Below are 27,951 nucleotides of genomic sequence, written 5' to 3'. Positions count from 1 at the left end.
TAATAATAATAATAATACGCATTTCCAGGTGCTCAAAGACGCTTTACATGGGTCGAAGGGACAAAACTATGGCAAAACAAAAACAGAACAAAATAATACATGACAAAATAAAATAAAACTGACAGAATTAAAGGTCAAAAGCAAGATTTAAAAGATGTCAGGGTGTTTGCATCACGGTTATGGCTGGGGAGGGCATTCCAGAGGGAGGGGGCAGCAGCAAAGGCCCTGTGGCCCCCCAGGTCTGGAGCCTGGTCGTGGGAGGTGTCAGGAGGCCCTGTGGCCCCCCAGGTCTGGAGCCTGGTCGTGGGAGGTGTCAGGAGGCTGCCCTGTGGCCCCCCAGGTCTGGAGCCTGGTCGTGGGAGGTGTCAGGAGGCTGCCCTGTGGCCCCCCCAGGTCTGGAGCCTGGTCGTGGGAGGTGTCAGGAGGCCCTGTGGCCCCCCAGGTCCGGAGCCTGGTCGTGGGAGGTGTCAGGAGGCCCTGTGGCCCCCCAGGTCCGGAGCCTGGTCGTGGGAGGTGTTAGGAGGCTGCCCTGTGGCCCCCCAGGTCTGGAGCCTGGTCGTGGGAGGTGTCAGGAGGCCCTGTGGCCCCCCAGGTCCGGAGCCTGGTCGTGGGAGGTGTCAGGAGGCCCTGTGGCCCCCCAGGTCTGGAGCCTGGTCGTGGGAGGTGTCAGGAGGCCCTGTGGCCCCCCAGGTCCGGAGCCTGGTCGTGGTCGTGTGACGGTGGAGGAGGTCGGACAGGTAGGGAGGGGCGAGGTCGTTGAGGGCTTTAAATGTGATGAGAAGTATTATCCAAAGCGCAATCAACTATCTCTATGATACATTTAAAAGACACTGGTCCCTATATATGTCACATCCGCCAGCCCTCTAGGGGTCATCCTCCTCTAGGGGTCATTCATAACAAATATGAGAAGATTAAAAAAAGAAATGTATAATAACTATTCAAGAAATCACAAAAGATATGTGTCGTGGTGGATGAGGAGGGTGTGGCGGCCGCGGTCAGGGTGAATATACTGGACATAACATCCCTGATCCTCTGAGGGGGAGCGGCCTCTGACCGCCTCCTGTCTCTCTGCAAACAGAGCCGTCGTCACGACCGGTCTGATCAGATTAACATCGACGAGCTCGCCGCGTGCCGCGCCTTTGGAATGACACATTATCTACGGGAGACCTTTTTGACCGTTGGGTCGGCGTTTCAATCAACAGAGGTGAGACGTGCCAGTGTCCTCTCTAACAGGTGAGACGTGCCAGTGTCCTCTCTAACAGGTGAGACGTGCCAGTGTCCTCTCTAACAGGTGAGACGTGCCAGTGTCCTCTCTAACAGGTGAGACGTGCCAGTGTCCTCTCTAACAGGTGAGACGTGCCAGTGTCCTCTCTAACAGGTGAGACGTGCCAGTGTCCTCTCTAACAGGTGAGACGTGCCAGTGTCCTCTCTAACAGGTGAGACGTGCCAGTGTCCTCTCTAACCGGAAGCCCTCCCTCTAGAGGCCAGACAGACACACGGCGTGCCGCGGACACATGAGAGGAATCTGTAATGTTATGACGTTCAATATAAAACGTCGACCGATGGATCGGGAGGAGAAGGCAACACAGACATGTGCACATTCACACGTGTCGTGTGTGGGCATATGAGAGAGAGAGAGAGAGAGAGAGAGAGAGAGAGAGAGAGAGAGAGAGAGAGAGAGAAAAGAGACGGACAAAAGGAGAGAGAGGGGAGAGACAGAGAAAAGGAGAGAGACAGAGGAGAGACAGAGAAAAGAAGAGAGAGGGGGGAGAGACAGACAAAAGGAGAGAGAGAGAGAAGAGACAGAGACAAAAAGAGAGGGGAGAAAGAGAGAGAAGGAGAGATGGAGAAGAGGAGAGAAAATAAGAGAGGAGAGGGAGAAAAGGAGAGAGAAAGACAGAGAAAAGGAGAGACTGAGAAAATGAGAGAGAGGAGAGAAAAGGAGAGAGACAGAGGAGAGACAGAGAAAAGAAGAGAGAGAGGGGAGAGACAGACAAAAGGAGAGAGAGAGAGAGAAGAGACAGAGACCAGAAGAGAGGGGAGAAAGAGAGAGAAGGAGAGATGGAGGAGATACATAGAAAGGGAGAGAGGAGAGGGAGAAAATGAGAGAGAAAGACAGAGAGCCTGAGAAAATGAGAGAGGAGAGAAAAGGAGCGAGAGACGGAGAAAATGTGAGAGAGAGAAAATGAGAGATGGAGAATAGGGCACACGCACATACCCACAAGCATGTACAGACTGACAGTGAGATGGTCTTTGAATCTTAGGTCTCACGGATTCAGGGGCCTTGCAGGACCTCCTGGGCGCTGGGCACACGGCGTGTCTCATCACGTTGGAGGGGAATACTGTACGACACGAGCTCCCTCCACGAGCAAAACAAACCAACCGACGTCACAGAGTGTGGTCCTGAGGGTTAATCATGTACGTCCACATCTCCCAATAACGCCAGATGGCATTAGGAAAATCCAAGGCTTCATCTCCGGCCTGCCTCTGTAGTCACTGTGGTTTTTCAAGTGTTTTGTTATGGCCACTAGTTCAAAAGAGCACTCAAATCCCCATCAATGGAAAATGAACCCGCCCATACCCAATGCTGATTGGTCCTTGTGCAAGACTAGAAAGCGGGGATCTTTGATTAAACACCTGCTATCAGAAGAATAGACGGTCATAAAAAAGAGTTTTTACTTTTACTTTTTAGTGCCAACCTGTTCCGCCCGACGGGGTCGGTACCGACCCCAAAATGGCATCTGGTCATAAATCAATATTTTTCAGAGTGATGCAAAAAATTTGCGATTTTAAAATCAAACGTATTCAAGTATTAACATCACTAACATGTCACAAAATCATGTAGAATGTATATTATCATCAAGACGTTAGTTTAGCAATAGGTTAAAAGTTTAATCATGTTAAACCCAGATTCGGCTCAAACAAGGGACTAAACACGTTTCGCAATTATGCCACAACAATGTGGAACGCCCTACCCAAAGCTGTAAAGGAATGTGAATCCCTGCCCACATTCCAAACCGCTCTTAAAGAGCACCTACGGGAGGCTGCAATTCGAAAATGGCCACCGTAAATGCCCAAAACCCCCACCACCTCCTAATAGACAGTCTCCTCCCCACCGCATGTATATATTCCCTCCCCGCCGTATGTATATTTCCCTGCCACCCACCCACCCCCTCCTAATGTACAGTCCCCTCCCCATCATATGTATATACTCTGTCAGGATCTAGGGGTAACAGTACTGTATATTTGAATACCGCTTATGTCACAAATGTATCAGTACTAAATACCTATATGTCCCTATGCCATAAATGTCATGTATGTTGTGTATGTCATAAATGTCTATATGAATTGAAAATGGGGGACCCTGATGGAAACAAGACAAACGTCTTTCTCAGGTCTGCATCCCCTTAACAATTGTATGTATTGAGCCGTACTGTATTGTACCCATTCTGCAATCTGTTAAATAAAGTTTTCATTCATTCATTCATTCATTCATTCATTCATTCATTCATTCATTCATTCATTCATTCATTCATTCATTCATTCATTCATCCATTAGATAGTTTTAAGTTTTTGATTTACTGAAGTCTCTTGCAAGACGGCAACCATTTTGGAAATTTTGAACCATGGGAATGGTAGCCTTTTTGCTGCCATCTTGTGGAGGGCCTCTATAGCTGCCGATCAGCGTTGGAATTTTTGCTAACTACACTTCCTGGCAGATTCTGTGGGGGTTCAAAGTTCAGCGTTCTGAATTAATAATCAATAACTGTTATTATTCGCGATAATAAGCCACAAAAGGTAACGTTTTTGATAAATATTGAAACGCAGTTAGTTTCTCCTCCCTATTGTTAGCATGTAGCAACAATTAGATCTGTAATTAGTTTCAAAATGGTTGCACTGTGGTGAAAATAAAAGGGTACAGTAAATTACAGTAGATATCATTCTCTGTTCTTATGCATGCCTGGTTATACTAAATCCAAATTGAACTTGAGAATTTGAAAGATAATATATATATAAATGTGCGAATTGGCTATAATAAGGTAATTTATAAGCCTCCTATTCTATATTCTATAATAATATTTCAAATTGCATTGGTCCGGATGGGAGAATTATATTCTGTTTAATCATCTTCCCTTTATTCATTTCCTTAGATTCTTCGTACACATGATCTCAAGAAGGTACTGAACGAGATCAGTGGCAGTTTTTTTTATGTTTGGTCATTATTAGCATGGTGTTATTCACTGTCAAAGATGCAAAGAAAAATCATCATTCATATTCTCCTTTGTTTCATCACAATTTAAGCAAGCCTAGTAATAGACACAATATTTCTGACACTGTGAATACATTCCCTGAGGTCCATAGATGTACCTAGATACCAAGAATATGCAAATAGCCCTTGTAGAAGTGGAGCAATATTCCATTTACCTAGGTATATATTTTAGGCGGATTTTCACCATGTGTGGAACAGGTTAAGTACATTTAAAAGTATAAACTTTTTTACTTCTACTCAAGTGTGTTTTTAGCCAGATACTCGGACTTTTACTTGAGTATGATTTTGAGACGGTACCCATACTTTCACTTAAGTATAATTTCTGGGTACTTTTTACACACCTGGGCGTCTGGAGGAGCCCAGTTCACCATCCTCTTAGGAAAATCCAAGGCTTCACCCCGGCCTGCCTCTGTAGTCACTGTGGTTTTGTTATGGCCACCCGTTCAGAGGAGCACCGGAGATGGACCGATTACTGATCATCACATACTTTACTGCGTTTGTGTTGAGATGATCCGCTCAGCAGCAGCGCCGGCTTGGCTCGCTATGTTCCTATACCTCTCTCTCGCTCTCTCTCTACATAGCCCTATGGTATGGTGCTCTTTCTCTAAATTAAATTAAATTAAATTAAATTAAATTAAATTAAATTAAATTAAATTAAATTAAATTAAATTAAATTAAATTAAATTGCTTTATTGGCATGACGCAACTTGTACATGTTGCCAAAGCAAATGATTAATAACATAAGCATGGATTACAAAACACATATTAATGTCATAGTACATACAGAAATTATCATCATAAAATAGAACATAAAATATTATGGCATAAACATGTCAGGTGACTGTCACTCACTGTCCCTCAGTTTGTGGCAGGCAGCAACATAGGCTGCTGCTAGCTCACAGCTTGTTGAGTCCTCCCCTAGTAGGACTGGTCGTTTTCCTGTATCTGGTAGTGCAAGAAAACCTTTTGTTATTAGTTCAATTTTTTTTAAATGCGTTTCTCTAATATCTTTGTATTTTTCACAATTGGTGAGGAAGTGCAACTCAGTTTCAGGCTCACTGAGGATGCAATGACAGCACAGCCTTTGCTCTGCAGGAAGCCAGGTTTTCCTGTGCCTTCCCTTTTCAACAGCGAGGCTGTGCTCACTCAGTCTGTATTTTGTCAAGGTTCTGTTTAGTTGTCAGTCACCATGCTCAAATAATCTGCTATGGTGTACTGTCGATTTAGAGCCAGATAGCACTGCATTTTGCTCTGTGCTTTTGTTTGTGTTTTCCAATAGGTGATGTAGTTTTGTTTTAGCTGTGTAGTCATTTGATTTATTCTGATTGGTGATGTGTTCTGTTCCTGGGGTGTGTTAAGAGAGCAGGTTTGTGGACTCAGCCTCAGGACCAGCTGGGTAAGGGGGTTCCTGATGCTCCTCAGCTCTTGGCACTGCAGGGCTTGATAGTGGTACAAATAGCCACTACATTACCCATCTCAAGACCTTGGATTATTTTTCTAACTTGTGTGTTCTTGTCTTTTAAATAGTTCCCTATCCCCTATTAGTGCCTGTATGTTGTATCCCTCCCCTTTCTTTTCAATGTCTTTCCATCTGGCTTTATAATTTACATTGCACCAGCATGTCACTGCTCTGAGCTGTGCTGCGTAGTAGTAATAATAACTTTATTTGTATAGCACTTTTCATACAGAGGTTGCAGTTCAAAGTGCTTCACAACAGTAAAAAATACAGGCATAAGCAAGCATAAAAAAGATAGACAGGTAGCAAGGTATGGTAAATCAAAGTGTTTCACATTAGGATCTAGCATCCCAATAGGCTCTCTGTTTACAGTTTCATTCAGTAATACAAATAATAAAAATAGTTTAAAATGATTCAGTTTAAAAATAGTCAAAAAATTATAAAATAGAACGGACATACAACAGGGTATTTAACATACAACAGAGCAGTGCATCAGTAAGAAGTAAAAAGTGTGATAAAATAGTTATCTTAAAATTACAGTGCATACAGTAGGAGGTAGTGAGATAAAATTAGCATAGAACCGACACATGAATTTGATAGGCAGTGTATAAAAGTAGGAGTGGAGGTAAGTACAATTTGTGTCAGGATATCCCTGATGTTTCATTGAAATGCCTGAGCAAAGAGATGTCTTTTGAAGATGTCTAGCAAGTTGGCTTCCCTGATGTTTTGGGGTAGTTTGGTCCACAGTTTTGGGGCATAGTTGATAAAGGCTGCATTACCGATCCTCTTTTGACTGTTTCTGGGAGCCTCTAGTAGTCCAGCAGCTGATGATCGCAGTGTTCTTGCTGGCGTGTAATTTATTAGAGTGTTGGCGATGTAGCTAGGTCCCTGTCCATTTAGAGCTTTGTATGTAAGGAGAAGGACCTTAAAGTCAATTCTAAATGTTACAGGAAGCCAGTGTAAAGCAGCTAAGACTGGACTAATGTGCTCTCTCCTTTTGGTTCTAGTTAGCAGTCGGGCTGCAGAGTTTTGGATAAGCTGAAGCCTCTCTGTGGTTTTCTTAGTGTAACCGATGGTTTAGCTTGCGTTGTGTTCTGGTGTACTGTCAATAATCAGGCAGGACTGGATCTCAGGTTGTTTATTCACCCTGTCAAAACCCAAATACACACAGGGATTAATGTCTTGTCTTATCCTTTTTGGCCACAAGATGGCGCCTCGGTTCTTAGATTCTCTCAACACTTCCAGAGAAACTCCCTTTTTAATTCACATTGAAATAGAACATGAAGTGAATAATACAACAACTCAATACCAAAAATAATACAATATGGGTCACTCATCCACCTGTTAAAACAGATACAAAATAATACAATATGCCAATAATAAGATTGACTCATTACCTATTAAACAGATATATTAAAATAATAACAAAACCATTAGTAAGATGGACCCATTACCTGTTAAACAGATACATTAAAATAATAACAAAACCATTAGTAAGATGGACCCATTACCTGTTAAACAGATACATTAAAATAATAACAAAACCACTGATAAGATTCAATCTTTACCTGTCAAAACCCAAATACACACAGGAGTTAATGTCTTGTCTTATCCTTTTGGCCACAAGATGGCGCCTCGGTTCTTAGATTCTAATGGGAAGACATAACAGCGTCAGGGTTGAGGCCTACTCAAATGTGTTACAAAAGAAAAGATCGCCAGTTCTATATAACTCCACAGAAAGTGCACAAATGTTACTCTTCAACATAGATAGTTAATGTATATAATCCGGTTCATTGCCCGGCAACTTATCCATACATTTACACCATTATAAAGCTCTTTTAGCCCAAGGATATGTCTAGAACCACAGAGCAGTCCTTACCTCTCAACACTTCCAGAGAAACTGGCGCGAGAGGGAAGCACGCTCAGAAATGAGAGACGCGAGGGGAAATACGTCACTTCGGCAGGAAGTGACGATGTTTCAAAACAAAAGACTTTTGATAATAAAATTATAATAATAAACAAAACAATGAAAAAAGGGTGTTTTGGCGAAATTCACAAGAGGGACATATTAACCTGTTACATTAGGGAGACCTGTGAAAAGTGCATTACAGTAGTCTAGCCGGCTAGATATGAATGCATGAATTAGCTTCTCAGCATCGTTCTGATTAATAAATGGTCGTACTTTTGCTATATTTCTGAGATGGAAGAACGATGTTTTCGTCACTTTGCTAATATGAGAATTGAAGTTCAGTTCTGAATCTATGATAACCCCGAGACTAGTGACCTCAGATTTGATCCAAGGGGTTAGTCCTCCCCGGTTCTTTATTAACGTTTCTTTTTTAGTTTTGGGGCCGATAATTAGAATTTCTAGGAGGTGGCATTCAACGGGGTAAATAGGACACGGAGGCTGGTACTCAAACTGTTAATGTATATAAACTATACAGTACCTCCTTCTTTTAAAGTGTTTCTAAAGATAGAAACGGACTTCCTGGCAAGAATTTCAAGGCCTGCTAGGAGGGGTTTCGCGTCCCTCCGCGGCGGCGGCGTGGATCAGGCCCCGGGCGGGACCCTTAGTGGGGGGCAGGACCATCTCCTCCTCGGACCAGTCTATCGCCGCCATCATCAAGTCGAGGGACGTCCGTCCCCCGTCCTCCCTCACGTACTTCCTCATCTCCCGTCGCAGCATCTCGTCCCGCAGGCCGAGCACGAACTGCTCCTGCAGCCGGGCGGCAGGATCTGGGGCGGTTCCTTCCATGACGAAGCGCACCGTCCGCTTAGCCTCACCTTTTAGGTGCTGCTGCACAAACTCCGCCTGTTTGTCGCCGGGCACTCTGCTGATCCGGAAATGCGCTTTGATTTCCCGGATCCAGTCCTCCACCGGCGACTCCCCTCTCTCTTTTCCCCCTCCGAACTCACTGCATTTTCGGTCCCGTTGGACATACACGGTCTGCGAGGGGGCCCGGCGGGAGGCCTGCTTGTCGGTGGGCTTGGTCCGCCAGGGCCTTCACCTGTGCGGTCAATTCCTCCATGGTTTCAGCTTCCTCTTTCTTTACTTCGGTGGCGGCGTCTTGGCCGTCTCGTTGCTCCCGTAGGGTGAGTGTAGCGCTTCTCGAACTTCGCCGCCATTTCCTGCGCGGCGCGGGTCTGTTCGTCTGTCATCATGGTCTCTCTACTGGTCGACGTCAAGGAAGTAGAGTAGGATGTTGATCCTGTTCGTGACGCCAAATGTAGCAGGGTGGATTATCCCTGCTTTATGGGAGTGGTTGTACACGGCCACCTGGTAGCGGGATGCAGTAGATTCTAATCTATCTGAACCCCCGTCTTTGGGCCCGGAACATCGAACTGGAGGTCGGGCAGCAGGAGCGGATGGGGCCCAGGATTTACTAACCTGGGGGGTGGTACTCTGGTCCTCCTCGCCCTCCAGGGCGGTCAGCAGTAGCTCCCCACACACTCTCACTTCCCCCAGTACCTCCGTTAGCCCTCCCACACCTGGTGACTGTTAGTTGACTAATGATCTTGCGCTCCCCCAAAGCAGTACCCTTCCTTAACAACCTGTAGAGACCTTTAACCATGTAATACGAATAGGGTGGAGAAGGGTTAAATAGTAATGCGAATAGTCATATATTCACCTGGTCAACAAAGGTTAGAACAAGAGCTCAGTAACAGACACACACACACCGTGCTCCCATCTACGTCTCCTTTATATAAGGCCTGGTCAAGTAGCAATTACAGAGTTATATCTTCATGTGGTTCATATGCAATAGATTCACATTCGGCACCGGGTGCTCTCACTCACAATACAGGGGAACGTTATTCCCAAAATAGGCACCTTGTGCTCAGTACATTAATTCTACTGCCCCGCTTTGAGTAGGGGAAGACCCAGGCACATATTAAGGAGTTCAATGGGAAATTCAAGAACGTCACACAATTATTACAATCAAAAATAAATTACATGTGGGCCCACGTTACCAAATAAAAGACCCTAGCTAAAGCCGGCTTAAAATGGTTGGGGTACCCCTAGACGCTGCTGCTAGCGTTCGTTTCGAATGGATATTGTTTTGGCACACGAAGTACCGCTGTACTTAACCGAGATGGCGGGTCCACTCTCACCACCCCTCGTCCGGGTGACAAGATGGCCGTCGGGAGATCCAGCGATATCAGCCAGCGGGCTGGGGTAGACAGCAGGGGCAGTGGTAGAGCTGGAGGAGCATGCTGTGTTGTGGCGACCTCTGCTGGAAGAAGAGGTGTCCTCGGCTGCGTCGACGAGACGTCCACTGCGGGGCTGCTGACTGAGCTGGCGCGCGCTAATCTGTTTGCTACCTTAAACACAGCTAAACTGTGGGTCTTGGTGGACCCTCCTGCTGTCGCCTATACAGCTAACGCAACGTGGCTATGTACACCACCTGTCTTCAGCGACGCTCGCCTTGTGGTATACTCAGAATCACTATAGCCGTTAGCAGCAAGCTAATATACCGCTTCAACTTCTAGGATAACCTGTTTTATTTACTGAAGTTGGTTCTTCTTTCCATTTCACTATTCACACACTTCTCTATCGCTTGTACTTCTAGGATAACCCGTGTTATAGCAAAGTTACTTGTTATCTCCCGTTGCTCTTCAACGGGGCTCTCCGAGAGCACACGTCCGTTCACGTTCGAGTTCACTGTCGAAGAGGACCTCCTCCTGGTCCGCCCTCCAGGTAACCAGCTTCTCACTCGCTGCTCCTTTCTCCTCCGCTCCGCCTGCCACCACCGCCCCCTGCTGGCGACCGCAAACTGGTCCCACTTCCGGAATAGCCCGTCCATGGAGTAGTCGCATGTGACAGAGCTGCTCACCCGTTTTTTTTGTTTTTGTTTTAAAAACATATTTATATACCACCAATGCGTTTAAAACTTGACGCATATATCAACTGAGATTATCAACTAACTATATTGACTGAAAGATTAGTGATGTCACCGAAGAAAGGAAACCCAAAACCAAAACCAAGTTCAGAGGACCTGCCTATGGTCGCGGGATACGTGCGTAAAGTAGCAGAGGATATTGACGAGATGGCCTCCTCCTCAACCGCTATAAACACCTCCGCAGATACAGAACATATCATCCGGGAAATGAAAAGAATGGAGAAAACAATAACCGAAAAAATAATAACCGAAATAGCCGAAAAAGTAGATGCTATCAAAGATTCTATCGAATCCAATATCGAAACGCTAAGGGTGGCTTCAGACGCACATATTAAGCGCACCGTAGCATTGGAAACTGGTTTGGAAGAACATCAACATAATTTCGGTCTGATCTACAAAGACATAGCTGAGATCAACGATAAGTTAACGGCTGAGATGAAGGGAAACTACAAAGAACACAAGACGGATCTCAACGATATAACGGCTGAGCTTAAGCGAAACAATGAAGAACAAAAAGCTAAAATATTCGAGCTGGAATATCAATCTCGTAAGCTGAATATTCGTATAGTCGGACTGGACGAGTCGGTGAGCTGCACACATCCTGAAGTGTTTGCGACAGAATTACATAAAATCCTGGGACCAACTATCCTTCCTATGGTACCTGAGCTGGATCAGTGTTACAGATTGGGGACCCGATCCAACGACAATAACGGCAGACCTAGAGTGATTATGGTTGTCCTACGTCAAGTCAGAATAAAAGAAATGATCATTCGTTAGCGATCTCAGATTCAGATTCAGATTCAGATTCCTTTATTGAGCCATTTGTGTAAAACACATTGGTAATTGTTGCAGCAATACAGTGTATGCATTTTTCTTTTTTCACAGTAAACAAACACCAACACAGACAAGAAACGAAAACAGTGCAGTGGGGGATTAATCAATAAATAAAATACATATATATATATATATATAAAGTGAAGTGTGCAGAGATCCAGTACGGACTAGTGCAGTGCAGTCAATGTCATTTAGCCAGTGTCACTTGGGGGCAGGGGGGGGGGGGGTACCGAGGGGGGGGGGGGGGGGGGGGGGCCTGAGGCATTGATCAGCCTGGCGGCTGAGGGGAAGAAGCTCAGTCTGTGTCGAGCTTTCACAGCCTTTGGGATCCTCAGCCTTCTCCCAGAGGGGAGCAGGGTGAAGAGGCTGTGACCGGGGTGGGATGGGTCGGCCATGATCTTTCTCGCCCTCTTCAGCGCCCTGGAGTCGTGCAGGGACCTGAGGGAGGGCAGGGGACAGCCGATCACCCTCTCCGCGGAGCGAATCACCCGCTGCAGCTTGGCAAGATCTTTTGCCGCTGCAGCAGGGAACCAGGAGATGATGGAGTGGGTGAGGATGGACTCAATGATGGCCGTGTAGAATTGGGCCATCATGGTCCTCGGCAGTTTATACTTCTTCAACTGCCGGAGGAAGAACATCCTCCCCTGGGCCTTCTTGAGCAGGCCCGTGATGTTAAGCTCCCACTTCAAATCCCGGGAGATGGTCATGCCGAGGAATCGGCATGACTCCACGGAGGTCACCTGAGTGCCTCCCAGTATGATGGGAGGGGGCAGGGCTGCTTTCTTCCTGAAATCCACTACCATCTCCACTGTCTTTTGAGCGTTGAGCTCCAGGTTGTTGCAGCTGCACCAGCTCTGCAGCCTCTCGATCTCCCTCCTGTAGGCCGACTCATTATCTTATCGGGGGGGAAACCCTTGCGAGCACGGGGAGAACATGCAAACTCCACACAGAAAGGCCTGGGAGATACCCCACCTGGGTACCTGGCATCATGGAAACCTGGTCCCCAAGCGGGAAACGAACCCTGGACCTTCTTGCTGTGAGGCGACAGTGTTAACCACTACACCACCGTGCCGCATGGAACATTCTGGAATCACAGCAATATGTGGCCAGACATACAGCCAGAAGACCTCCGGGGGAATAACATTCTTCACATACGTATTTAAAAACGTATACGTATTTATACGTATTTACGTATTTAAAAACTTCTTTTTATTAATTGAAAATAATTCCACTACTTCTCCACTTTATACTCTAGGACGGTGTTTAAGCATAGCAAAGCTCTTTCAAGATCTAAGTAAATGTTCTCTTTTTTTTTTAGGTTCTCTATTCAGTTCAATACCTATCTATTATTCTTGGGTTGTTTTAACTTACACAAGTTCGTATAAAATGTAAGTGATTATGGTATGATATTTGAAGCTTATTTTTTGTTTTTATTTTTATTTTATTTTCATTTTTTTTTTTCTTTTTATTTAACGGGAGAGTGGCCAAGCCACAGTTGACATTCTACTTATGGTAGAATTTAGAATGTTAGATCCTATGACATACATAGGAAAGTATGTATGTATGAATCGCTCGGTCTGGGCAGACTGGTCATGTAAGGGAGGGAGGGTCGGAATCCTATGGGGTTTCAGAGGGATAAGGGAATATATGTATGGGTGTTTTTTATGTTTGTTATCATGCTAAAGCTCTGCTCTCAACGGAATATATTGAATATAATGATCTGGAATACTGGGGGAATAAATAAACAACATAAACGCAAAAGCGTACTCACACTGATGAAAAACAAACAGGTTGATGTGGCTCTTCTAAGCGAAACGCACCTTTTAGTGGAAGACAAAGTACCGCTAGCGGACAACATATATCATAACATTAGCCACTCTTCCTTTGGAACGAGATCCCGTGGAGTTGCTATAGTCGCAAAACGGAAGTTGAATATTGAATTGCAGGAAGTATGGTCTGATACAGATGGTCGGATAACCATAGCTAAAATTGTATACAGGAACAGGAAAATAGTGTTGGTAGCGGCATATGCCCCAAATCTGTAGGAGGCTAACTTCTACGCTACACTTACCAGAACAATGTTAAACTTTCCTGAATACTCATTTATAATTGGTGCGGATTTTAATGCCATTTGGGATCCCGGAATGGATAAATCTTATCCCACCCTTTCCAATGATCAGAAAAATTCATCTAATGCATTAAAGGATTGGTCTAAGAATACAGGTGTAAATGACCTATGGCGATCACTCAACCCTACGACCCGAAAGTACTCTTGTCGATCTGCAAGACATAACACATTTTCCAGAATAGATTATGTTTTTGCATCCCCTAGACTATTTGATAACTATGAAGTGGAAATGGTATCCAATGCACTATCAGATCACTGTTATTTACTCCTAAAAGGATCATTTGGTATACTGTCATCCCGAGCCCCAAGATGGCGATTTAACTCGATATTGCCGAAAAACAAGGAATTCATTACACAATTCAAAGAAGCTCTTGTTGTATTCCTGCTGGAGAATGCGCAATCGGTACAGGATCCCAGAATATTATGGATGTCGGTAAAGAGAGTTATCAAGGATTTTACCGGGAACTTTTCCTCCAAAATACGCAAGAATCGTTGTTCAAAACTGGCAGAGCTGGAAATGCTTTACTCTACGTTATTTTCCTCTTTACAATACAACTACTCGGTTCGATTGGAATCTCAAATTAATGTGTTAAAAAAAGAGATTAATGCCATTTTAAAACAACAATCTGAAGTTCAAATACGTAGCACAAGACAACAGTATTACTTTCATGGTTCTAAACCAAGTCACCTACTAGCTATGCAGATACGAGCCAACGCAAAATTTGCAGATATCCCTACTATTAAGGCACAGCAAGGACTTGTTACAGACCCTAAAAAAATCAACGAGACATTCAAAAAGTTTTACTCCAACTTGTACAAATCAGAAATGGCCTTCGATCAAAACAAAATGGACATATATCTTAATCAAATTAACCTTCCTAAACTATCAGAGGATGACGCTAAACAGTTAGAAACACCCATCACACTAGATAAACTTAGGGAGGCCATATCTGAAATGAAAAGTGGTAAGGCTCCTGGAAGGGACGGTATCCCACCAGAAATGTACCTCTCATGCTGGGATGTAATTGGACCCCTATCTATTACTTAATATGATTTTATACTCAATCAAGGAGGGGAATTTCCATAAGATCGACAATATTGCACTCATAACAGTCCTCCTTAAAAAAGACGAAGACCCCACCGATTGCGGTAGTTATAGACCCTTGAGCCTCCTCGGAACCGATATCAAGCTGTATTCCAAGGTATTAGCCATCAGACTTCAAAAGCAACTGACATCTTTAGTTCATCCTGATCAGACTGGCTTCATAAGAGGCCGCTTGATCACGGATAATATAAGACGGTTATTACATGTGCTAGATGCCAGCAAGGATGACACCCCACCTATAGCGATGCTGTCCCTGGATGCGATGAAAGCCTTTGATAGGTTGGAATGGTCTTATTTATGGGCAGTACTAGAAAGGATGGGGTTAGGAAAAGGATTAATTGATATGATTAAAGTATTATACAAAGACCCATCGGCCATGATTACAACAGGTATAATCACCTCCGAATTGTTTCCGGTATCGCGCTCTTCCAGACAGGGTTGCCCTCTTAGTCCCGGACTATTCGCTTTATCATTAGAGCCTTTAGCACAATATCTAAGACAATCCCAATCCATAGAACCAATCGCAATTAAGGGCACACAACATCATATTAGTTTATATGCGGACGACGTAATATTGTTCATGCAAAACCCTAACACCTCAATGCCTCATCTTCTCAAGTTGATTGATGACTTTGGCAATCTATCGGGATTTAGGATAAATTGGCCAAAGTCGGCCTTCCTTCCACTTAATGCCCCTGCAAAGAATATACTCCTTCCAGAAAAAATACCAATGGTTAAACACTTCAGATGTTTAGGAGTTGAGGTATTCCCTACTATAAGCCAAACGGTGAAGTACAATTACACAAAATTCCAAGATAAGATCAAATATGACTTTGACAGGTGGTCCAAACTTAAAAACTCAGTACAGGCACGAGTATCAATAGTTAAGATGGATGTTTTACCTAGAATCAACTTCATTAGCTCAATGTTACCGTTACCCCCTCCTGATGGTTACTGGAAAAAATTACACTCCACCGCATATACATTTATTTGGAATAACAAACCTCCACGAATAAAAAGATCCATGCACAGAGAAACAAAGCCGACGGAGGTTTGGCATTTCCAGACTTTTACCACTATTTTAAAGCGTACTCTTTAAGACCACTGACAACCTGGTTTGACTCCCAAGCATCTGTATCCTGGAGAAACTTAGAAGAAAATATAGTAGTACCACATAGACTGCAGGACATAGTATACACCATATTATCAATTAAGCAATGCGAATTGAAATTTGGCCCCTTTATTACACATGTGATCCGGATATGGCGTGAAACACAAAAAAAATATTCTAACCAACATAAATGGCATAGCCATACTCCCGTATTCAATAACAATGCACTCCTTATTGGAAAACGACCTATAAGATACCACCAAATGGGAAAAGCAGGGCATACACACATTGGGAGATGTTTTCAACAAACAGGGTTTTTGTAGCTATCAAGATATACATACAAAATTTAACCTCACCAGTTCCACATATTATTTTTACGCACAGTTATTGGATTGTTTGAAGGCTCATGGAGTCTCATTAGGGATACCAATTGAGCACCACAGATATCACAAATTCTTCTATGAAAGAGAGACATCGAGAGGCTTCGTATCTGATTTTTATCATCACTTACTAACGTCTTCGTATGGAATGCTCCCCCTAGACTCAGTCTGGAGGAGGGATATACCAGACTTGGAAATAGATTTTGATTGGCAAGAAGTCTGGGAAAACGTTCGAATTGCGTCATGTAACCCGGACCATCAACAAATTAATCTTAATTATATTCATAGGACATACCTGACTCCTATAAGATTGAACAGAATGGGACTTAAACAAGACTCCCTATGTCTTATGTACAAATGGGGATGAGGGTACATTTATGCACATGTATTGGGATTGCCCACCGGTTAAGATATTCTGGAAAGTAGTGTCCCAGCAAATATGAGTATTCTTAATTCTGAATATACCTGTACATCCCTCTGTATTGCTGTTGAATGATGTATTTCAGTTTGCAGCCCCTATACAGCTAAAGAGACTAGTTTTATCCGGTCTCACAGCAGCTAAAAAGCTGATAGCATCACGATGGATTCAACCGGAAAAGATTTGCCGGAAGGTATGGGTTCTTACCTATCTCGATGTGATTTATCTAGAAATATCTACAGCAAGAATTTTAGGTGTCAGTGAAACCAACATTGCAATCTGGTTAGAAGTGGTGAAGAGAATAAAAGCTAGCATATGAATTGTAGTGCCTGGTTAGAAACAAATTAAAATGGATGGATTATCCAAGTGGGGGTCCGGGGGGGGGTGAGCGAGCAGGAGCATAGGTATGTATGGTATTAGATAGCAAGTATTAGGTATATATCTCGTAAACTACATTTATAATGATTCAAATGGTGATTTCATTGGATGTTTACTGTTAATGCTTGTGTGTCTAATTTGATGTTATGTTTAAAAAATAATTTAAAAAAATATATAAAAAGAAAAAAACTGGTCCCACTATGGGACACTCAAGGCAGGAAGAAAGATGATTCAATGTCACGTTAATGGTCCATATCGAAGCCGGAGGAAGAAGAGCACCTCGCATTATTAGTCTGGGGCGAGATATCAAAGAGAAACACTGGTTATCATGTCTTTGTGCACACAGGGGAAGTAACAGGTTAAGTCAGCACTTCTGAATAAATAGAAGAATATTCAGGATGCTACACATGTTTAAACACAGAATTGGATTCCATGTTTAAATACAGAAGTGGATTCCATGTTTAAACACAGAAGTGGATTCCATGTTTAAATACAGAAGTGGATTCCATGTTTAAATACAGAAGTGGATTCCATGTTTAAATCCAGAAGTGGATTCCATGTTTAAATACAGAAGTGGATTCCATGTTTAAATACAGAAGTGGATTCCATGTTTAAATACAGAAGTGGATTCCATGTTTAAATCCAGAAGTGGATTCCATGTTTAAATACAGAAGTGGATTCCATGTTTAAATACAGAAGTGGATTCCATGTTTAAATACAGAAGTGGATTTCATGTTTAAATACAGAAGTGGATTCCATGTTTAAATACAGATCAGGCTCTATTGGTCAGTTCTGTTCTTGAAGCAGGAAGGACAACACAACACGGTTTGACACAAGTATCCATTTATTAAACACAATAACGGGCTTTAAAACAGGAACAAAATAGACATCCTAATATCAGATTAACATTTCTTTTGGAGTAAAAACGCTGACATTCCAGTGTGAGAACAGTTAACCTGCTACAAAGGTTACGACCAGAGCTCCGACGGAGGTATCGTTTCCGTGCTCATAACTCCTGTTGATACTTGATCAAGAAACAACCTCTTCTCCATAATTGTAATTTATTTCTCATAACAGAGGATGAAACTCTTAAGTTACCTTGTTCATTTGAAACGGTTAGAATCTTAAAGCTGCTATAGATAAAATGTGTACAGTATGTAGACTATTATTTTTTTCTTTAATAATACATCCACAGAGCTTTTATAAAATATCGCTTTCCCCCCCTCAAATAATTATTGATTTGTGAATTTGTATCATTTAACTGGAAAATCCATGTTTCAATATAAAAGTTTTTAAAAAAGATCCCATCCTCAGAGACGTTCTGGAGACAGAGAAGAACTTTAGTATTATTCCCGAATGATGTTTTAACCACCGAGTGTCTCTGATCAGATAGAAATCTCGTTTATACTGAAGCTCAAACAAAACAACAACACACATCAATATGGCCACAAGGTGGCGCCAAAAGACTGAACAAGCTGCAGTTTGGTGTCACCAGTGAACCTCTGCACGGCATCAGAGACACGCCTGCCGCTCTGTAGAAACTACACCTACTGAGAAACACAAGAGTTCTCATATACTACAAAGAAAATGATTAAAAAAAATAAGAATAGAGACAAGGGGGGGGGGGGGGGGGTTCTAACTGGAGGGTCATTCAGTTCAATACTGTAGTAATAATGTACAACTGCATTTCCCATGGATTCCTTGTAGCTTCATATTCATATTTCATACACATCCCGTCACACACACACACACACGCTCTCACAGACACCAGTGTTTCCACTACATCAGGGGCGGATTTAGGATTGTAGGAGATCCGGGGCTTAGCCCAGATGGGCCCCCCTTTTTTTTTTTTTTTTTTTTTTTTTGGGGGCGGGGGGCAGGCAATGAATGGGTGGTTATGGAGGGGGTCCGGCACGACCCCCTCCATGACATTTTTTTTTGAATTTAATGAACCTGTACGTGCAATTTCCTGCAATATAGAGCCTTCAATCTTGACCAATAAAGCTGCTCTTTTCACTATAAAACTCAGTTAACCATAACGTAGTTATGGTTAGATTTATATATTGGGGGGGGATATATCATATTTTTCATATAATCAAAAAGTGGTGGAGCAAGATCATACCTTTGCTCCCCCAAGTTCAATAGTGGGAGAGCAGAGATGCTCCGAATGCTCTTATGGCCAGGCGTCTATGATTCACTGATACAAAGTAAAATAGTGCAGTACAATAAAATAGTTAGTAAAATAGAATAAAATAATGCAATAGTGCATTGCAATAAAATAGTTATCATCGTATTTTTTCGGGAGGCCGGTAAGGAGTGCATTACAGTAGTCGAGTTGGCTTGAGATAAAGGCATGGATCTGGTTTTCAGCGTCCTTTTGATTTATAAATGGCCGTACTTTAGCTATGTTTCTAAGGTGGAAGAATTAAGTTTTTGTCAACTTGTTGATTGTGATTTAAAGCTTAGGTCTGAGCCTACCATAACACCAAGACTTAACTCACTCAAATACAGTTAGCAGCTGGATAGACCACAGATGGAAATTAGCTTCTGCTAAATCTGGTGCAAACATATTTTCATATTTTTTATTTTATTTTTATTTTTTTATATTTTTTTTTAAATAGATTCGGGGCTTTTCAGAATACATCCGGGGCTTGAGCCCAGGTAGCCACCCCCTAGCTCCGCCCCTGCACTACATGTATCTAACCGCAGTACCCCCCCCCCCAACACGTGGGGGTCAAGCGGTGCGTCTCAACTCTGACCTCTGACCTCGATGGCGTCGATATCGCTCAGCCGTGGGGAAAAAAGGGCACATTTATGAACTCTTTCCGTAAAATCACAAGACAATCGCCTCCTCTGTCCTAAAACAAATAAGATACATCCTTGTTCGTAATGAGATAGTTAATGCTTAAAGGGACATTTCACTTTAGTAGAACCTCAAGTCATCTTCAGCACCGTTCCTGGAGGTGTGGAGGTAAGACCGAGGAAACTAGTGAAACTAAAGTGAAATATCTCTTTAAGGTAAATAATACCTTACTTAATCTCTTTAAGGTAAGTAATACCTTACTTAATCTCTTTAAGGTAAGTAATACCTTACTTAATCTCTTTAAGGTAAGTAATACCTTACTTAATCTCTTTAAGGTAAGTAATACCTTACTTAATCTCTTTAAGGTAATACCTGCCAGGCGGTAGAGCCAGAGGAAGGGAAGTGAAGTGGGATCGGTCCCGAACACACACACACACACACACACACGCACACACACAAACACACAAACACACACGCACACGCACACACACACGCACACGCACACACACACACACACACGCACACACACACACACACACGCACACGCACACGCACACACACACACACACACACGCGCACACACACGCACACACACACACACCTCACTGTCATGACTATATCACAGAGAGAGACACCTCTGATGGCTGAAGCTTAGCTTAAGGAACACAGGCCATCGACGAAGCTCCTCCATCCTCTTCGGTCTTGTGCCGCTCCAGATCTTGCCTCTGATGGGCAGATGTTTATATCAGGGTGTTTGGCTTCACCAGCCCGTCCTATACCGAAGTATGGGTAGAGTTTCTCAGTGAAGGTGTGTTGATGAGTGCAGATGTGAGTCATGTCTTCAGGGTCGTAGAAGGACAGCTTCCCCCTGTTATAGTCCAGCTGTACTCTGACCCTCTGGGGGCTCCTCTTCACTGTGAGGATCACCAGACCACCCCAGTACTTACCACTCACATGACATAGAGCCCAGATACCATGTTGTGGTGATGCATGTAGCCCCTTACTCTTCCTGTCAAATGACTCTTTAGCTACACCTATAACCCAGTGAGGATGGTCTCCCACCTCCACCTCCCAGCTGTGTTGTCCTGAGCTGAAGCTCTCAGAACCCAGAACATCGTTATACACCATGCTCCTCTCTGGGTTGTCAGGGAGCTGCTGCCGTGTGTCTGTGCGTCTCACACTGGTCAGATCATCAGATATAGAGAACCAGGGTGATGCAGTGTTTGGGTCCAGAGTGACAGGAGTGAACTTGACCCTCTCCTTCATCTCCTCCCAGACTCTGAAGGTCAGGTTGCCCAGGTGTTTGGCCTCGTCTATCAGCGCTCCTGAGACCAGCTGTGGACCAGGCAGGTTGCACTGAGCTCTGGAAGAACATTCAAGAGTCAGTCCTGCTGTGGGCTTAGCTTCAGAGCCGCAGAGAAGAGAGAGATATTGATTTCCATAAAGATAACTGTATTCCATCTCTTCTCCATCATGTTTCTAATACAATCATTTCCACTCAATCAATAAATACACAATACACAATAAATACATACATACATACATACATACATACATACATACATACATACATACATACATACATACATACATACATACATACATACATACATACATACATACATACTATTGTACATTCCACTACCCTCTCAACTTCAGTCACATCATCCAGATCATCCAATTACAACAGCACCTGTAATCTGAGATGCAGATTTAAAAGGAAAGAGAGAGAGAGAGAAAGAGAGAGAGAGAGAGAGAAAGAGAGAGAGAGAGAGAGAACAGCTCGCGTGGCCGTCCACTTCAGAGCAGAAGCGCACGGATTTACATTGGAACAGCTGTAAATGCCTATTATTTATTATTTATATACATATAGAACTGCTCCACATGATACTGTAGTTTTAATGTAGTTGGTGTTTTTTTTTATAGTTTTATAGAGTGTCTATGTATTGTGACTGTATGTTTGTCTTTCAACCACTGAAGCACAAATGAAGTTCCGAAAGGAAAATAAAGTAATTTGAAGTTGAAGTTGAAGTTGAAGTCAGTCCCCGTTTGAAGATAAAAAAAATAAAAATAAAAGATTTCCAGTTCCAGTGTCCATTTTGCATGTATAACCCGTTATTATCTCATTAATTAGAATGTTAGAATGAATTTTAGAATGATGATCAGTGTGATGTACTCCTGAAAAAGTATAGTAATATGGTTTATTTGTATCGGGAAAGATACAGACACATTAGCTGGTTGAACAACATCTATATGTGGTAATAATGCAGATATTGAGTGTGTTTCTGTGAAAATGCGCGTGGCGCACGCCTCTGAATCCAACCGGAGCGGAAAAAGAACTTCGCTTCCCGCCCGCGAGTCGCGCACCCACCCACGGCCGTGGTGAACAGCGATGCCTGTTAACCCTTTCACTGCCACACGACAGAAGGTTAACCCTTTACTATCACACAACCGACGGTCGCCGGGTTAACCTTCTGTCGTGTGGCAGTGAAAGGGTTAACCGGCTGTCGTGTGGCAGTGAAAGGGTTAACCGTCTGTGTATTGTCGCAGTGAAAGGGTTAACCGTTTTGGTAGTGCGGCGGTGAAAGGGTTAACATGGGAGCAGTCAGGGAAAGAGAGTCAGAGAGAAAGGAGAGAGAGAGAGAAAGGAGAGAAAGATAGAAAGAAAGAGAGAGAAATTGAGAAAAAGAGAGATAGAAAGAGATAGAGATGAGAGAGAGAAAGAGAGCGACAAAAAGAGAGGTAAATCACTTACCTTTCCAGTGTGGTCTTGTAGTTCTATGGAGGTAAAGACAGATCAAGTTAAACATGACACTGTAAAAACTGAGTGTCATCTGGCCACTTTTAAACTATCAGCTAATTGTATTAAACTAAAACTGGGTAAAATGCAATTCATAAATGGTTCAAATGCATTGAATTCAGCTCATTTCTATTTCAAACGGCACATAGTCTTTTTTATTATGTATAGGTTACTAATACTTATTTAATAAATATGAATGAACCCCAATCCCAGTTTTTACAGTGTACTAAACATCCTCAGCATCATTCCCTATGAACTGAAGAGAGACCAGTCCTGACCTGCAGGAAGGAGACGTGTTCAGCGTTCAGCTCCTGCTCTATGGCTCTGATTGTGTCTGAAAGGGTTGACATCTCTCTGTCCAGCCCCTCAATCTTCTCCTTCATTGTCTGGCTCTTCTGCTCCTCTTCCTCCTTCAGTGCAGCTACCCTGGCCTCCTTAAACTGGAGAAACTTCTTAAACTCCTCCTCAATCTGCTTCTCTGTGTGCAGGGCCTGGACCTGGAGATTATAAGATAAGATAAGATATTCCTTTATTGATCGATTGATGGGGAAATTCAGGCACCATAGCACCATGGGGGAACTCAATTATGCATAATATATTTGATTTCTATATAAAAAGCAGTAAATGGCATTGTTTTGACCGCTGGTAAGAGTGTGTTATTATTTGGCAATTAAAAGGTGAGGTTAGCTTTCAAAAATATAATTTATTCATTTATTTCATATACTATTGAAACAAGGATTTTCTTAGATTTCTAAAGACATCACATCATCTTTGTAGCTGAACTGTGTAACTGTGTAAAGAAAAGTGTCCCAGTTTTGTAGCCTTTTTGACTTTACATTTAATGTTTTCAGAACTGTGCAAAAAAACATCATGTGTCCCATTTCACTTGTTATATTTCCACATTTTAGTGTTCTGCAGTTCTTTTTTTTACTGTGCAGAAAAAAGAAAAGGATCAAGTGTCCCATTTCACTTGTTATATTCCCACATTTTGGTGTTCTTCAGTTCTTTTTTTTCATTCAGTGTGAGAAATCCAGTCTCTTTTGAGCTTTAACAAGTCCATCAAAGTCAGGTTGAATGTCTGAGGTGGAGATGCGAAGCACAGCTGACATGTTCATCAGTGAGAGAGGATCTGTACCTGGATTTGGTAAACTTCATGACTGAGAATGTCTGTTCACATATGTAGGTGGATCCAAAGAGAACCAACATCTTCTGAGCATGTCTCCCCATGTTTGGAAAGTTCTCCTCCTTGAGAGCAGAGTAGAACTCTAGCAGTGATGCTGACTTAAAGTGCTCTTTCAGTAGTGAATCAGACTGCAGGTCAATGAGGTCAAGCTGAACATCAGTGGGTGCACTATCAACACTGCAGGTAAAGGGGGGCGGCTAGGTGGCGTAGTGGTCTAAGGCACTCGCCACCAGTGTGGAGACGCTAGGATTCGCGTGTTCGAATCCAGCTCTCCACATTGTTTTTCAGTTTGGCTGGTCGTCCGCAGTAATACACATTGGCCGTATTACGGGGAGGGAAAAACTGAAGGGTGGGGATCGAACGTTGTGAACAAGCGACTCCTACAAGTCGGTTGGTGCGCCTGCGCAGTAGAATCAGGAAGTGTCGGGGGCAGCGTGAGCCTCCCACGCGTTACTCCTCGACACTGAGAGGTCGAGCTGCGCAGGTGAAAAGATGCGACTGCTGTTACCTCAAGTACCGGAGGGGACTTGTGCTATGTATGACTTAGTCCTCACTGCAGCCGGCTTGTGGGAGGCAAGAAACAGCGTTCGTGACAGGGGAGGGTTGAATTGGATGATACGAAATTGGGATGGGAGAAAATATAGAAAATGGAGAAAAAGTGGATCAAAAAAAAAACACTGCAGGTAAAGGGAGAGGAAACCAGCTGCATTTCATCCTCAACCTTTTTAAAATCTTGAAAACGCCTTGAAAATTCATCATGCAGTTCTCCTCTCCGAACATGGATGAGTACCTGTGCCGGTGATCATCTGATGGTTTGACTTCTTTCAGGGTTTTCATGTGTTCGAGATTGTTGCTGCCTAGTTGCCTTGAAATTAATTGCAACTTTGTCATTTTTTATGCATTTCATGAGCAAAAATGACCTTGCCCTGCAGTTGTGTGCTCAGTAGGGATGGGTACCGTTCACATTTGAACCGATACGGTACCGGTACCTGTGAATCGATACCGGTACCCAACGGTCCTTTTCTCAGTACTTTAGTCTCTACAAATGTAATCTACCTACCTCAGTTGTAAAAAAATAAAAAATAAAAAAAAAAGTAAAAAAAAAAAGTAAAAAAAAAAAATAAGATATTATTATTATTTTTTAATTATGATGTAATCTTTTGCAGGCCGGTCAGAACCAGGTCTGGCCTAGAGGCTTTTAAATACAACGAGGTCATAGACAGATATTTCACACAGACCATCGTTCAGCTTCACACCAAACTTTCAGGGGAGGGGTGCTATGTATCTGAGCACACCTGACGACATGGCTGTTGTTGTTGTGCAAAGACAGCTGTGCTCGGTACTTAGCGTGTGCACACAAACATGCGACTCGTCCCTCGCCGGGTGCTCACCTTGTCTTTGCATGACAATGGCTCAGGTCGTCAGAGACCTGAGCTCAGAGATGGAACAAGCAGCCGTTTTCCGTGTGGTCCAAGTGCCGCGTCGCGGCTCCGTTTATTATCGTGTAACATTGTTTTGGACGGTAAAAAAGTGCAGGGGACCATAACTGCCTTCTGAAAACATGCAGGGGACATGTCCCCTGTGTCCCCCCCCCCCAATAACTACGCCCCTGGGGGGGGGGGGGGGGGGGGGGGTGCAGGTAGTAAAAACAACACACGCAGTGTAAACAAATAAGTTTAAGGAAATAAGTCAATATAATTTACTATCTAACTAACTATACAGCATTCACAGTGTCACATAAGGTGCAGTATGCATAAGGTAGTGTTATAATTTACTATCTAACTAACTGAAATATACAGTAGGGGGGTTTAAAAATCATGTCTCTCCCACAATGGACTACAAATGTACAATAGGGCACTTATTTTTTTACTGTGTGCAGGTTGAGTGCAGCTACAACCTTACAGTAAATCATTTATCATTAATACAGAATATTTGTACCTTTACGTGTTTTGCTGTGCTGACGCATGTTCGTTTGATTTCTTTAAAGGCCTGTAGCTTGTCACGTAAGGTCTTCAGTGGAGCCTGGAGCTGCTTCTGCAATGGAATTCATTCATTCATTAATTCATGATGTATTTCACTTGAAAGATGCAAGTCTGAGGACTCTGTGCTGCAGCACCGGTTTCAACTCACGGACTGGAGTACGTTTGCCACCCAGGCCACCCTGGACTCCCACACTGACATTGACTCCCACACTGACATTGACTCCCACACTGACATTGACTCCTACACTGACATTGACTCCCACACTGACATTGACACCCACGCTGACATTGACTCCCACACTGATATTGACTCCCACGCTGATATTGACTCCCACACTGACATTGACTCCCACACTGACATTGACTCCCACGCTGATATTGACTCCCACGCTGATATTGACTCCCACACTGACATTGACTCCCACGCTGACATTGACTCCCACACTGACATTGACTCCCACACTGACATTGACTCCCACACTGACATTGACTTCCACACTGACATTGACTCCCACACTGACATGGACTCCCACACTGACATTGACTCCCACACTGACATTGACTCCCACACTGACATTGACTCCCACACTGACATTGACTCCCACACTGATATTGACTCCCACGCTGACATTGACTCCCACACTGACATTGACTCCCACGCTGATATTGACTCGCACGCTGATATTGACTCCCACACTGACATTGACTCCCACGCTGACATTGACTCCCACACTGACATTGACTCCCACACTGACATTGACTCCCACACTGACATTGACTTCCACACTGACATTGACTCCCACACTGACATGGACTCCCACACTGACATGGACTCCCACACTGACATTGACTCCCACACTGACATTGACTCCCACACTGACATGGACTCCCACACTGACATTGACTCCCACACTGACATTGACTCCCACACTGACATTGACTCCCACACTGACATGGACTCCCACACTGACATTGACTCCCACACTGACATTGACTCCCACACTGACATTGACTTCCACACTGACATTGACTCCCACACTGACATGGACTCCCACACTGACATTGACTCCCACACTGACATGGACTCCCACACTGACATTGACTCCCACACTGACATTGACTCCCACACTGACATTGACTCCCACACTGACATTGACTCCCACACTGACATTGACTCCCACACTGACATTGACTCCCACACTGACATTGAATCCCACGCTGACATTGACTCCCACGCTGACATTGACTCTCATGCTGACATTGACTCCCACGCTGACATTGACTCCCACACTGACATTGACTCCCACACTGACATTGACTCCCACGCTGACATTGACTCCCACACTGACATTGAATCCCACACTGACATTGACTCTCACACCTCCTACATTGTGGACAAAAATAAATCAACTCCAACATCAGTGTCTGAATCTAATCCCATCTAATTGTTCTGATTGTCATTGTTTCTGTATTCATTAACAACGTGACAACAATGTTTACTCTGTGTATTTATTGAGTATAATTAAAGTTTGAATAAATTAATATAATAATGATTTTGCCATACCTTGTGATCCTCCGAAGCTTCCTCTATGGGGCAGCAGTTGTGCCTCTTGCGTTTTCTGGAGGACTGACACACCACACAGATGGGCTGGAGGTCATCCAGACAGAAGAGCTTGAGTTTCTCACCGTGCAGACTGCAGAGCACCTCAGAACCTGCTGGAGCTCCCTGGCTTCTCTCCCTGAAGGCCTCACACAGGTTCTTCAAAGCCAAGTTACGAGGAGGATCTAACATTGAAGAGACTTCCCTACAAAGTGGACAGTTCTTGTCTTCTCCGTCTCTCCAGCATTGTTGCAGACAGGCTTTACAGAAGCTGTGGCTACACAACAAGATGACAGGATCTGTGTAGATCTCACGGCACACGGGACAAGACAGATCCTCTTCACAATGAGACGAAGCCATTTTGTCTCTCAGTAACACTCCCTCCCCTGGAAATCTCCCTGAAGTTTACTTTAACTTTTGTTATAAACTTACTTAGATTCAGTCAGCAGCTGGTTGAAGTCACTGTTTGATCACTTGTTATGAGGGCCGACGTTCCACTCTACTGGTTAAAGTTGCTTACTCGTGAGTAGTACGTTCGTTGATAAAGACAAATAATGTCCACAGCCGCTCCAGTGTAAAACAAAGATATCCAAATGGTTTATTTC

General features: G+C 43.5%; 1 protein-coding gene across 1 annotated transcript; it reads right to left on the bottom strand.

Moving 5' to 3' along the window:
- Positions 1-264: 264 nt before the first annotated feature.
- LOC311235000 (E3 ubiquitin-protein ligase TRIM35-like) lies at positions 265-27,706 on the bottom strand (the record flags this gene model as incomplete). The annotated part of the gene is made up of 6 exons (XM_084322310.1): positions 265-451; positions 8,330-8,673; positions 20,505-21,144; positions 22,537-22,559; positions 22,860-23,078; positions 27,311-27,706. 6 exons carry the CDS (start codon positions 27,704-27,706, stop codon positions 265-267), a joined length of 1,809 nt encoding a protein of 602 aa, XP_084178436.1.
- Between the last annotated feature and the right edge of the window lie 245 nt (positions 27,707-27,951).

The sequence above is a fragment of the Notolepis coatsorum genome (assembly GCF_963971535.1).
Source record: "Notolepis coatsorum genome assembly, chromosome: 10".
NCBI classification, from domain to species: domain Eukaryota; kingdom Metazoa; phylum Chordata; class Actinopteri; order Aulopiformes; family Paralepididae; genus Notolepis; species Notolepis coatsorum.
Note: the sequence above shows the minus strand (reverse complement) of the source record. Positions and strands in the feature narration are given on the sequence as shown.